Source organism: Penicillium cosmopolitanum, assembly GCF_028827165.1.
Source record: "Penicillium cosmopolitanum strain IBT 29677 chromosome Unknown utg000005l:1.0-4006212.0:1.0-4009387.0, whole genome shotgun sequence".
Taxonomy (NCBI): Eukaryota; Fungi; Ascomycota; class Eurotiomycetes; order Eurotiales; family Aspergillaceae; genus Penicillium; species Penicillium cosmopolitanum.
Genome location: NW_026622675.1, coordinates 2,895,944 through 2,908,037, shown reverse-complemented (window position 1 = coordinate 2,908,037; position 12,094 = coordinate 2,895,944). Strand labels below are relative to the sequence as shown.

The window sequence follows — 12,094 nt, the reverse complement described above, 5'->3', positions numbered from 1 at the left end:
TAGCCGACGTACAGACACTATCAGCATCCGATACCCCGGATATTCCACCCCGCAAGCCCGCAAGCCAGCGTCAGTTAAAAGAGTATTTCAGTCACGGCTTTCATAAAGAGTCGATTTATCAATACTTTCGGTAGTTCTTGAGCTGTGGTAATCCTCAATGAATAATCATAGCTACAATATACAATGTACACTTCATTATCGCTCACCTATTAATGCACATAGTTTATGAACGTAGCACGCCCTACGCCCTTCGCTTGACTCCCTGGATAGCTTCATTCCCCTCTCTGATAAGATAGTCGCTCAGGTTTGTCATAACTTTTTTCTCCCGCGATAACTGTTCCTCGGCCGCCTCAGCGAATCCTATCGCGAACTTCTCGACCTCGGCCGTGCCCTTCATTGCATTCGGCCTTCCTATTCTCCTCCCGAGACTAAACTCCGTACTGGTTTTGGTCGTTCAAAGTGCTTGATTCCGACACTTACGACACTCGAGAACCGTTAGCGGGTGTTCATCCTACCGGATCCGGCGTAAACATCTCCAGAACAGATAACAATGCCGAATCGTTATTATCTATCAACAGAACTCGGTAGCTATTGGGTGATACCACCCAATATTGATGGTCTAGCCTTTGGGCTTTCACTTATAAAGTATTCGATATCGTGCACCAAGATGATGCAATTCCACACATTTTAAAGCCACTTTTCAGAGGCTGCCTGGCTAGCTTGAATAAAAATGAAAGCCCACCTTTACCAAGCCATTGGCTTGGCTTTTCTCTCTCTGATATCGTCTTAGGGGGTGTTGCCAAACGAGACTTTGAAAGGATTCGCATTCACCAACCCACCAGCGTGGTAGCTGACTCATTGCATAACGTTCACATTGAGTTTATCGATAAGTCATTTGAAGGAGAACTACAACTTGTATATGCCGAGTGCGACATCGAATCACCCTCATACAGCCACCACGATCTCGGGACCGTTTTTGTTGAACGCGACGCTCAACCTGAACGTTTTGTCTGGGTGACCCCTCCAGATGCACCCCACTCGCATTGTTTGCATGCATTCTCCAAATCAATTCTTGTCGGACGCTCCTCTCCAATCCCAATCTCATCTCCAGATTTGAAAAAGCGAGAGAGTATTGCAGATGTCGCAGATGCTATGGGACCTTGGTTTGACGGGGTGGCATACATGAAATCGAAGAAGAATGCAAAAAGTTTCGTCACCAAGGCAAAGAATACCTCCGTCGCTATCCTTGGAGGTGGAATGTCGGGCCTTATGACCAGTCTGCTGCTTGAGTCTGTTGGTATCCACAACTGGCACATCTATGAGTCTTCAGAACGAGTTGGCGGTCGAATTCGAACCAAATATCTCAACAATACCTCACCGGATCAGTACCAGTACCAAGAGATGGGTCCTATGCGTTTTCCCGTCGGCATCACATACGCCGACACGAATGAGACGCTTGAGATTCAGGATCACCGTATGGTATTCCAGCTCGCAGAGACGCTAAATAAGATGAATACCGACAAGCCTGAGCTGCAAGTCAACTTCATTCCCTGGATTCAAAATGGACCAAATGTCCCTGCAGCTTCGGGTGGAAACCGTTTACCAAATGGGCGCATTCCCACAGCTGCCCAGGTTGCGGCAAATGCGTCACTTGTATACACTGCCGCGTCATCTAATGAAACCGCCGCCACCGATGCAGAGGCCGCATACGAAAACTATACAACTCTTGACAATCGCGAAACACTCCGCAAGATTGCAACAAATATGTACCAGGCCGACAAGAAAGCCGTTGACGATGGCATGTTCCACTGGTCTGAAGCTGGTTATCTAAAATATGCACTGGGATACGACGCCAATGTCACCGACTATGTGGCTGGTACAACCGACTCTCCCATCTGGGGCGACTTTTACGACGAGGTCTACTTCGCTGCCACAAAATGGCGCACCATTGACAAGGGATTGGAATCACTTCCTCGCGCTTTCTACCCGCATGTCGCCGACAAGGTCACCTTCAACCGCACTATTCAGGGTCTAGCTTACAACGAAACTACCGGCAAAATCGCAGTAGCGTGGCGTGAGGACCCACTGAAAATGGCGCCCGAGACAAAGGAGTACGACTACGCCGTTGTAGCAGCACCATTCAGCAAGGTCAGATTATGGGATCTGCCGCGTTACTCGTCTCTCCTGAGTCGCGCGATTTCCACTCTGAACTATGACCCAGCCTGCAAGATGGCTCTGCTCTATAAGACTCGCTTCTGGGAGCACCTCGAACAGCCAATCTTTGGCGGCTGTGGATCGGTAGATGTTTCCGGGGTTGGAAGGGTTTGCTATCCATCATACAATATGAACGGCACTGGACCTGGCGTTATTCTTGCTTCATATATCTCTGGCACCCCTGCACGATCTGCAGCCGCGCTTAATCCCGAGGAACATGTTGCGCTCATCCAGCGAACCATGATTGAAGTTCACGGTGAAATCGCTGCGGAACAGTTCACCGGAGTTTATGATCGACAGTGCTGGGAGTTCGATCACCATCAAGCTGGGGCTTGGGCTGATCCACTTGTTGGACAGCAAGAGCTTTATTTGCCTGCTTATTACCAGACTGAGATGAAGACCATTTTTATTGGTGAGCATACTAGCTATACCCATGCTTGGATATTTTCGGCTTTGGACTCTGCTGTCCGTGGTACGACGCAATTGCTGCTCGATCTCGGACTGGTTGATGAGGCGAAGTCTGTTGTGGAAACATGGATGGGTCGCTGGATTAAGTTGTGAGGCTGGAAGACATCTTCATCGTACCTAATCTACCACCCACTGCTAATACCGAGCTGGTACCTACCTGGGCAGGCTTTTGAGTACCTGGCCGATGGTGTTGCTGCCCAGGTGTTGACCCTGGCTTTGAGGAGTTCATGATCGTATAAGTCGCTCTTATATTATGTAGATAAATATCATGACGAAATGAACTTGAATTTGAATGTACTTTCATCCGCTTCAGACATTACCAGTATACTTGAGGACCGAATTTCGAATTGTGTGGAATAGAACTATATTGTGGCTTATACTCGACTATACCAAATTAGTCCACCACCAGCCACAGTTCGAAGTGGCTGACTACACATCACGTGCACCCCTTGCGTCATGGCGGGCCTCTAACCATCGCCAACTCAAGCAAAGCAAGAAACAACCAAGATGCGGGCCACCGATCTCATCTCGTCTCTAGTCATACTATTTACATTCATCAGTTCCAGCACAGCACTCTGGACTTTTGCCCTTCCGAACAGCCTCCGTCAACGACCCCTAGTCCTCCAAAACCAAGACCAAGACAACCACCAGCACCCGCACGGGTCCAAACCGATCATGGACAGACTCATCCCCGGAATTCTAAAACCCCAGCCAGGGCCCCAGCCCAATATCGGCGGCGAAGCTGACGAGCCCATAATCTCCGACGTCCTCCCCAAAACAAAAGGAATCAACATATTCGCCCAACTGACCCGAGACTTCGACTCGATATCGCAGCGTCTAAACGACGCATCCAAGAACCTGACCGTCCTGGCCCCTCGCAACAGCGCAGTCCAGGACCTGCCCCGCAAGCCGTGGGAGGATCCGGAGGACTATGCGAAATTTGGCGAGGTGAATGCATATGAGGGGCAGGATGGGAAGGATCGGGCGAGGGATAATTTGCGCCGTTTTGTAGAGGCGCATCTTATTCCTGTTAGTCCTTGGGTTGAGGGGGAGGAGGTTGAGACGCTTGGTGGGGTTAAGTTGAAGTGGGTTAAGGAGGGTGATAAGATTAAGGTGTGTATTTGTCTTGCCCTTCTGGAAGCCTTGGGATGTATTTGGATATTGCTAACCACCAACATGAATCAGATTCAACCGGGTGATATTGAAGTAGATAAGGTTGCGGAGAAGGTTGCCAACGGTGAGGTTTGGGTTCTTAATAAGGTGATCAATTACAGTCGCTGAGGACTGATTTACTCATGATATACGATATTTAATGACATTTGGAATTGGAATTTGGCTCTCCATGATGCTACTACTAGTATCGTCAAGTAGAAAGCTTCAAGTTCTCGAATATTTTCTGCCTAGGCCCAGTGGTTTCTCTCCGTAAAGTATATACACACACGCAGACTCCTAAACCAATACCAAATTATCCCATTCTATGTAACTTTAAATTAGTTGATCTGCGCAAAGTTGCGCAGGACTCGTTCCTCCACTCCATCAAGGATGCAGAAGTGCTCCATAACCTCAAGGTTCTCAGCCTCACTGGTGAACAACTTGTCGGGGTCTTGGCCGGGCTGCATAGGGTTCATCATAGCCGCAGGGTTGGCCATACCCATTTGCTGGGCCATTTGGCTGGCAGCTGCAAAGGAATCAGTTTCCAGCTCTCATACAAGAATTTCGAAAAGCGCTCCGGGCGACCTCGGAATAACTCACCATTGTCACTACCCAAGATAAAGCCGAAAACCGACTGCAGACCCATCAAGTTCAGGAAATACCACGACAGACTGGACACCCACTTCACATCCAGGTCACGGGTCATAACACCAGACTGGAGCATCGACTTGAAGCGAATAGTCAAAGGGAAAGGCAGTTTGACTAGCAACGCTCGTTAGCAGACCATAACAACAAGGACAAAGCATCCGCAGAGAATAGAGATAGAGGGAAATCTTACGGATAACGAAACCCGAGAAGAAGGCATTGATCCAGCTCATGATCAAAGTTTGGGGAATCATCATCATCATATTTCCCTTTAACATGCCCATCATAGCCTCCATGCCCTGGGGATCGGTCATTGGGTTGGCAGGCGGTTGACCACGGTTGTTGGGGTCCTTCAAGAACGCGCCGCTGCGGAAACCAGCGACCATGTAGTTCCGACGGGCCTCGAAGGACTCTTGGTCCAGGACGGCGGCGGCGTGGTTACGCAAGTTAACACCGCGAAGAAGGGCGTGGCGCTCGCGTGATTCGGCGAGAGTCGAGGGGGACTTTGGGGGGGTGTTCATGAGGACGGTGGCATAGTGGCGCAGGATTCCGGTGAGGATCTATTCGGACGGATGAGTTAGCGCTTCGGTGGTTCTTGGCTTGTATGCACAGTAGGAGAAGAAGGTTTCAATCATACCATAACCACCGAGATTGGGAAGAGAATCCAGTAGCTAGATTGTCATGGTTAGTTCGGTTGGGAGGGGATTCGGTATTCATTGGAACGTGGTTTCTCACAAAAGGGCCGGATCCCTAAGGATGGTCTGCTCCACCCCTTGAACTGCCATGATCGGAGAGACAGATGTCTGTTATTGAACTGGAATAGATCAATGGAGATAGAGGGGAGAGGTAGAGGTAGAGGGGGGGTGATGGGAAGAGGAGGAGTTGCAGTTGCGGGAGGGAAGAAGTGGAAGTGGAAAGGTGGAGGTCTTCCCGCCGATTGGTCCGTCGCGAGCTCCAGCTTTCCCTTCCTTAACGTTCCCATCTTCAACCCGCAACGGTGTCCTCGCGATAAACACTCTCCAACCCTAGGCTCACATACTCCAGAGTTACTCGCTAAAATCGTCAAAGTTGGACTCACAAATCACAAATCTTACTTCGCGGCCATTTTAATATCTCCACCATGGCGTCCAAGGTGCCTGTTTACTCGACAAATGGTCTGTCAGCTCCCCAATCTACTCCTTCATACAATACCTCTCTCTACCTACTACATAGCGAATTCCCTAGCTAACCAAATCGCTTTATAAAGACCTCAAGTCAACAACCGATGATGCCCTCCTCCCATACTTGTGCACTCTTCCAGCCCCATATGCCTTCAAGGTCGACCACTCCAAGAGCAACGTCCGCTTCGCTCTGGGCTACAGCGCCATCGCAATCGCAGGCTTCACTTTCTACGCAGACCGAACACTAGGCTGGGAAGCGACAAGCTCCCCCTGGATCATCGCCGCCGTCGTCGCATACTTCACCCTTAACAGTATCCTGACTTTCTGGCTTTGGGCCGTCGAGGCCGGCGAGGTCTTCGCCGGCAAGCGCAAGACAGGAGAGACGGTTCGTTGTCCATTGTTCCAATTGCTCCTGTTGGCTTTCACATACGAAAATCCATTTTGGACTCTATTTACTGACGAAATCTACCCGAATAGATCACCGTTTCTTCATCCTCGAAGAAGTTCTCCAAAGAATACAAGCTGCGTGTGCAGTACAAATCTCCCAATGGAAAGGTACTACAGGATAAGCGGTGCGAGGCTCCTTTCACCACTTGGTTTTCCGGAGAAGGTGTCTTTCACGCCGAGCCATTCCGTCGCTGGTTGTCGAGCGAAATTGATATCTTGAGATTGGCGGCGAAGGAGAACGAGAAGAAGGCTGCCAAGGATTCTTAGTCGGTAGTACTAGAGAAGATAAGGTCTCAATGCAACGGGGATCTTTGATAGTTCTTGATCTCCTTTTGGCAAAACAAAAGAAAAAGAAAAGATGCATATTTGATGCCTCAGCGGGGGTTTGCATGTCATGTTATATTGGTTCAAAGAGCAATTTTACTTTACTTCAAAGCGTATACAGATTAGCGAAACTTGTTCTCCCAAGGCAGTAATACTGTACAGCAAGCTTGGCGTTATGAACCACAGAAGCTACCAATAACTGTACTCAGGATGCCAAGTAGTATAATGTTTACGTCTCTGATACTTGCTATCTACTACGCCCTGGCATTAATCACTCGCGTCAACTGAGTAGTTCCTGGCTCTGGCTATATGTATTCCAAAGATATTCATACCATACCATATTCTGTGCCCAAACTTGTGTAGGGAATAGTAATCATTGTACGGGTAAAACCACTGGGTCGATCATTGCTAGGGAGGGGAGTTAACAAAGGAAACTGGAATTCGACGGGTGTTGATTGTTGATTGTTGACTGTTGACATGGGATGTTTACGTGTTTACCAACTAAATAGGCAAGTACGATCAGACATCAGATAGACAACCTTAGGTAGGCACGGTCAAACAGAGAACAGGCAAGTGCGCTTTATAATCACTGCCACTTAGCTTCTTCCTCATATACCGTGACCACTGACGACATTGAACCACAACTGATCTCTATAGTATCTGGTTAGTGATAGGTTGAAGCTCTGCTTTCTAGGTAGCTTACTAGTTGGGAAGCTGTTCGGATACGCAGGTACCAGGCAGCGGTCTTTGGGATTGACGTATTTGAACCGCATTAGCCCCGAGAAGATCAAACGAATGTTACTTAATGGACGGTGCTGGTAGCTGTGGATAGTTGGCGCAGAGGAACGAGGGGAATGAATCGGTTTAATTGTAAAATAAACTGCTTCGTGATGTCAAATTTTCACTTGAAGCAGGATAAATGACTTGCTTCGCCTACTTTCTCGAGTAAAACGAACATAATTCATGATCTTTTACCGTAAAGAGTCGTTGCTGGTCAAGTCGAAATGAGGCGAAGCACAGGGCGACCTCCTCACCCCGGCTGTGTCTCCTCGTATATACGGAGCCTAGAGTTGGGCCATGCTTGAAGAGCTCCGCCTCCGAAGAGCGAATTGTTTACGCTCAATCATATTTGCTTCCCATATACTCCGTACATGCATGCGCCGTAGCATGCGGCACATAAGATCGACAAGAACGAGACCACTGTTTCAACTCCTCAGCCTGCTGGTCGGGTCATATCCGCATGACAGGGATATTTTGCCCGGGTGCATACTTGAGCTGCCTAGGCAGTCTGCATACGCGCCCGGGTGACGGTGAGAGGGCGCTAGAGTTCTTTAGTTCATTCGTCAATCTAAGTCACTCTGCCAAGACTTGGTGATGCGCTGGCAAGGCTGTGCCCCGCACCGAATCAGCCTACTCAGCCGCTTTCCTGTGCGATGGACTCGACTGGGCTTTTATTTCACGCAGTCAGTTCTATCCTTGCTGTCAGCCAAGCCATATTTAACTCTTTATATCTTGCCCCGGAATCCCCTAGGCCTGAAGTGGTACATTTATTCACGGATCGTCATCATTTACTATAGATCTGACAGCTCATTGGACGAGTGTGGGACTGAACCTTGGCTCATCAATTGTTTAAAGTGTTTATTTGGATATGTTCGATCTTCAATGCAAAGCATTATGTCCGAAGATTCCGATCCTGCAATGGAAACATGGTAAATTGCACCCATTCCCGAATTTGTCGGCATACTCCTTGCTTACACTATGGCAGGCAATGGCGATCATTGGACGAAGAAGGAGATTTATACGTCGGAACTGCGTGTCCAAAGCCGTGGACAGGTTCCCTCGATCGTCTCTGAAGATACTGAAGTATACATCATGTAAGTTGGGTAAAATAAAGGGTTGGGCAGTTGGATATCAGGGACTCGGATTGCCACTGACATTATGAAGAATCGCAAATGCAAAAGCACTTATAGAATGCGAACAATGCCGCAAAACTTTCATGAACACATTCTGCATACCGAAGACTCTCTGGTCCCCGGCAATCCGCAACTCAAACGGCTACTTCGGATGCGAAGCAACCTACGACACCAACTCCGTGGCGGGATTTAGTGAGTTTATCTATTCTATCATCTCAAGGAGACCTTCAAATCAATCAGATCTCCTCAATCAACACGAAACTAACAAAACTCAGATACATGGGCCTACTTCGAAATGAAACACCTAGAGCCAGACATGGAATACGACTGGTCCAAAGCAAGCACCTTCACGCGCTGGACAACGCACACCAACCAAACAGCCTTAATCTACTTCGACCCAACTCACCGAATAGCCCAAACCCCCGACCTAGAAGAAGCATCACCCGACATCCTAAAAGACCCCTTCTGGATCTACACCCACATCCTAGAAGAAATCGTCAAACTACAAGATTCCGCCGTCTGGTCAATCAGGGACCACGTCCGCGCTCTCGAGAAAGCAGAAAGCAAGAAACCCCCCCGGCAGACCCCAACCCAATTATCGCCGTCTCCACGATATAGGTCGACACGCAGTTCACGTTACGGAATCTCTTGACGTCGCTGTACAGACTATTGAGCAACTTCTCCGACACCACCAGCGCTACGCGCATAAACCTCCAACACCAGCTCTCATTTCTACAGAAAGCTTGAATGACGATGATACTACTGCCCCTCCTGCTACCGGCAGTACTATTACAGCCCCCCTTCCCCAATCAACATTCCAACAAATCCAATCCCGCCTCGAATTCAACCAAAGCTGCCTAACAAGCCTCCGCCACCGAAGCACAGCCAACGAAAAGCGTCTCGCCCACGAGATCCAACTAGCCTTCAACACAGTATCCCAACACGACGCAAATCTATCCGTAAAAATAAGCCACGCAATGATGTCCGACAGCACCGCACTGAAAACGCTTGCATTCGTCACATTCGTCTTTCTACCGCCAACATTCATCTCGTCGATATTTAGCATGAGCTTTTTTAAATTTGATGATGGGTTTACGATGAGTGGGGAGATTTGGATTTATTGGGCTTTTGCCCTACCTACTACAATTGTTAGTACGCTTATCTGGCAGTTTTGGCATAAGATTTCGCCGAGGCAGAGGAGGGAACGGCCTTTGAGGAATGCGGCGACTTTTGAATTGAGGGATCTTGTTTAGTTAGTAGAACCTCCAGGGAGGGCTTGAAGGGAGATATTGGATTTTGTTTTAAAGGTGCAGTTTATTCCAAGTTTTATCTCTATTTCCTCCAGTTATTGGTAGCTTGGTACAATGGCATTAAATCAAGATTAAGCACAGTCAAATTGATCTAAACCCGCATGAATGGATATGCTATGCTAGTTAAGAGTGAAACTTCTAGGCCCTGCGCCCCCCCTCACGTGTAATTGCTCAAGTATGAATGCCGCCCAGAAAGATAAAACAGGAAAACAATGATTCAGCAGACAAAATATGCGACAAAGTACAATGAAGGTAAGTAACATCAAAACAATATCAAGTGCACGGGGTCTCTTGGGAAAATAGAAGAATAGAAGAACAGAACAGAACAGAAGGCAGCCAGTCAACACACTCCACTTTCTCAAAATTCGAACATGTAGTTTTCTTCTCTTTGGATCTCAAAACAGCTCACAGTAACAAGAACACAAAACACAGACCTAGCAATTGAACACAATCTTGAGAATCATCATCGCTGCCACATCTTCACCAGTACCGGGATTCTCGAGGGTTCTCTTCATGCTCCCTCAATCGAGAACCGCCAGCCACGCTCGCAAGGCTTTTGTTTCGATCTTGGCTAACTTGGCTAACTTGGCCAGAGGGGGCAACTCGATCTTTGGAATAAGAGGTTCCGGACAAAACCAACGAGTTCGATATTTTTTCCTTCGTCGACGCAGCAGGTATCTCCTTACTTCGGGATCCAATCTCATCGATATTCTTGACAACCGTCTCGGTCAGACCGAAGAGAGACCACAGGCCTGGGGCATCAATAAGGGTATCCGGGGAGCTCGCGGCTGAAGAAGACGCCGGCGCCATGCCTTGTCCAAACAGTGTAGCCGTGTTCCATTTAGAGGTCTGCGAACCAACTTCCAGTTTCCAGTTTGATTCCAAGGCATCTTCTGTTCCCGAGCTGATGAGTGAGACTTCGGACCAACGGTGCGGTCGATCGACTTGGTCAGATTCGTCGGGGCAGTAGGCTTTGATATCTGTTTTCTTTAAGCCCGAGTAAGAGATCACCAGGTCTTGAACCTCCGTGATTCGCATGTAGAGATCTTCCGTCCTGTCCCTTTCACCGTCCCGGAGATAGCGGTACTTTGAGACTCCCTTCATCAGAATTTTCTTAATCTCAAACGGCGGCGAGGGCACAGTTGTCTCGATCTGGATGTCGGACCTGGAGAAGATCTTGCGAAAGTTTTTGGTCATTTCCAGGATGTCATGTTTGACTTGTGCATCTAGCTTGACATACGGTGATTGGCCGGTAAGAACAATCGCGGCATCCCAGTTGTTATCCGGGAAATTCAAATGAATGTTTCCGAGCGGAAAATTGGGTCCGGTGGTTCTTGCAGGCTCATCATCGAATATGGTGACGAGGAATGATTCCACGGTATTGCCCTTTGGCAAGACACAATGAAATTCACAGTCAATACTTTCCTCGTAGGGTTCACCGTCAAAAATACGGCGGCCGGCAACTCGAAGACCAATCAGGTTCTCAATATCATCTTTGCTGATGGCCAGCCGGTTGTACAAAAATGGTTTGGGAGGCGGAAGACCAGTGTTGGGATTGAAGTATTTGCGAAGTTCGGCCAGGTCCATCAGACCAGATGGTTGCGTGGGAGGGATCAGGATCAGGCCTATCTGGACCTCCAAAGTCATTCGACCAGGGAACGCTTTCGCGGCACCAAGCACTGGCTCGAGCATATGAAAAACGGTTTTCGCGCGACCTTCCGACTTGGACCGCTTAATCGTATCATGCCTCGAAGACGATCTTTCCTTTGCCCCAACACCTGGCTCCAATGTTGGTTCTAGGATGGCCTTAGCAACATTACTGTGACCCCGAGCACGTTGGAAAGTAGTCAACCCCCCACATGTCGTTCTTTCTGGCCGTATGCCGAGCCTTAGACTCTGCCCTTGCTTGGATTTTGTTCTCTTTATCGATATCAGCAGGCCGAGCGGACTTTTGATTCATGATATTGTGGAGCTCCCGTATTTCTGATTCAGACACCGCAACCTGGGCCTCATGAATTGAGTCATCAGTTGGATCTCGGGGTTGGGGTGCTTCAGCAATTTCAGATAGACTCGTTGACCCGTTATTCTGAATCTCGCGACACAAGAAATGCATGGCTGCCTGAACATTTGTTTCCTGTTCCCTCTCTGGAGCCTGCACATTGGATTCCTGTTCCCTGTCTGGAGCCTGCTCTTGGGTGGTTGTATTCACTGGTTCTGTAGGCAAAGTTCCCTGGAGTCCGAACATCGGAAGCTCAATACATGGGATAATTGGCTGGTCATCAACAATGTAAAGCGATATCTCACCCACGTCGGATAGCATTTCAAATGATGAGAGGTCGTTACTGTTCACAATTTCTGTTGTACATTTGTTACCTGTCATTTCTCCACTGCCCAAAGTGAATTTGGCTGGCTTCGTCTCATCCTTCATCGGCTTGAAATCGACAAGAGTCGGGGACTCAGG

General features: G+C 48.5%; 7 protein-coding genes across 7 annotated transcripts; 4 read left to right on the top strand and 3 right to left on the bottom strand.

Annotated features, from left to right (window-relative positions):
* Positions 1-550: 550 nt before the first annotated feature.
* On the top strand, positions 551-2,775 carry N7509_004098 (flavin monoamine oxidase family protein; the record flags this gene model as incomplete). The annotated part of the gene is made up of 2 exons (XM_056628735.1): positions 551-584; positions 791-2,775. The coding sequence occupies 2 exons, from the start codon at positions 551-553 to the stop codon at positions 2,773-2,775; spliced, it is 2,019 nt and encodes a 672-aa protein (XP_056491469.1).
* Positions 2,776-3,189: 414 nt separating this feature from the next.
* Positions 3,190-3,963, top strand: N7509_004097 (uncharacterized protein; the record flags this gene model as incomplete). Its single annotated transcript, XM_056628734.1, has 2 exons — positions 3,190-3,795; positions 3,868-3,963. 2 exons carry the CDS (start codon positions 3,190-3,192, stop codon positions 3,961-3,963), a joined length of 702 nt encoding a protein of 233 aa, XP_056491468.1.
* A 209-nt stretch (positions 3,964-4,172) lies between these two features.
* N7509_004096 (ER membrane complex subunit EMC3) lies at positions 4,173-5,264 on the bottom strand (the record flags this gene model as incomplete). The annotated part of the gene is made up of 5 exons (XM_056628733.1): positions 4,173-4,360; positions 4,435-4,596; positions 4,673-5,039; positions 5,117-5,150; positions 5,215-5,264. 5 exons carry the CDS (start codon positions 5,262-5,264, stop codon positions 4,173-4,175), a joined length of 801 nt encoding a protein of 266 aa, XP_056491467.1.
* A 335-nt stretch (positions 5,265-5,599) lies between these two features.
* N7509_004095 (signal peptidase complex subunit 2) lies at positions 5,600-6,353 on the top strand (the record flags this gene model as incomplete). The annotated part of the gene is made up of 3 exons (XM_056628732.1): positions 5,600-5,633; positions 5,726-6,024; positions 6,117-6,353. The coding sequence occupies 3 exons, from the start codon at positions 5,600-5,602 to the stop codon at positions 6,351-6,353; spliced, it is 570 nt and encodes a 189-aa protein (XP_056491466.1).
* A 1,815-nt stretch (positions 6,354-8,168) lies between these two features.
* N7509_004094 (uncharacterized protein) lies at positions 8,169-9,576 on the top strand (the record flags this gene model as incomplete). Its single annotated transcript, XM_056628731.1, is given in 5 exon segments — positions 8,169-8,284; positions 8,355-8,515; positions 8,599-8,819; positions 8,833-8,941; positions 8,954-9,576. 5 exon segments carry the CDS (start codon positions 8,169-8,171, stop codon positions 9,574-9,576), a joined length of 1,230 nt encoding a protein of 409 aa, XP_056491465.1.
* A 537-nt stretch (positions 9,577-10,113) lies between these two features.
* Positions 10,114-11,325, bottom strand: N7509_004093 (uncharacterized protein; the record flags this gene model as incomplete). The annotated part of the gene is made up of 1 exon (XM_056628730.1): positions 10,114-11,325. The coding sequence occupies one exon, from the start codon at positions 11,323-11,325 to the stop codon at positions 10,114-10,116; it is 1,212 nt and encodes a 403-aa protein (XP_056491464.1).
* Positions 11,326-11,449: 124 nt separating this feature from the next.
* N7509_004092 (uncharacterized protein) lies at positions 11,450-12,061 on the bottom strand (the record flags this gene model as incomplete). Its single annotated transcript, XM_056628729.1, has 1 exon — positions 11,450-12,061. One exon carries the CDS (start codon positions 12,059-12,061, stop codon positions 11,450-11,452), a length of 612 nt encoding a protein of 203 aa, XP_056491463.1.
* Between the last annotated feature and the right edge of the window lie 33 nt (positions 12,062-12,094).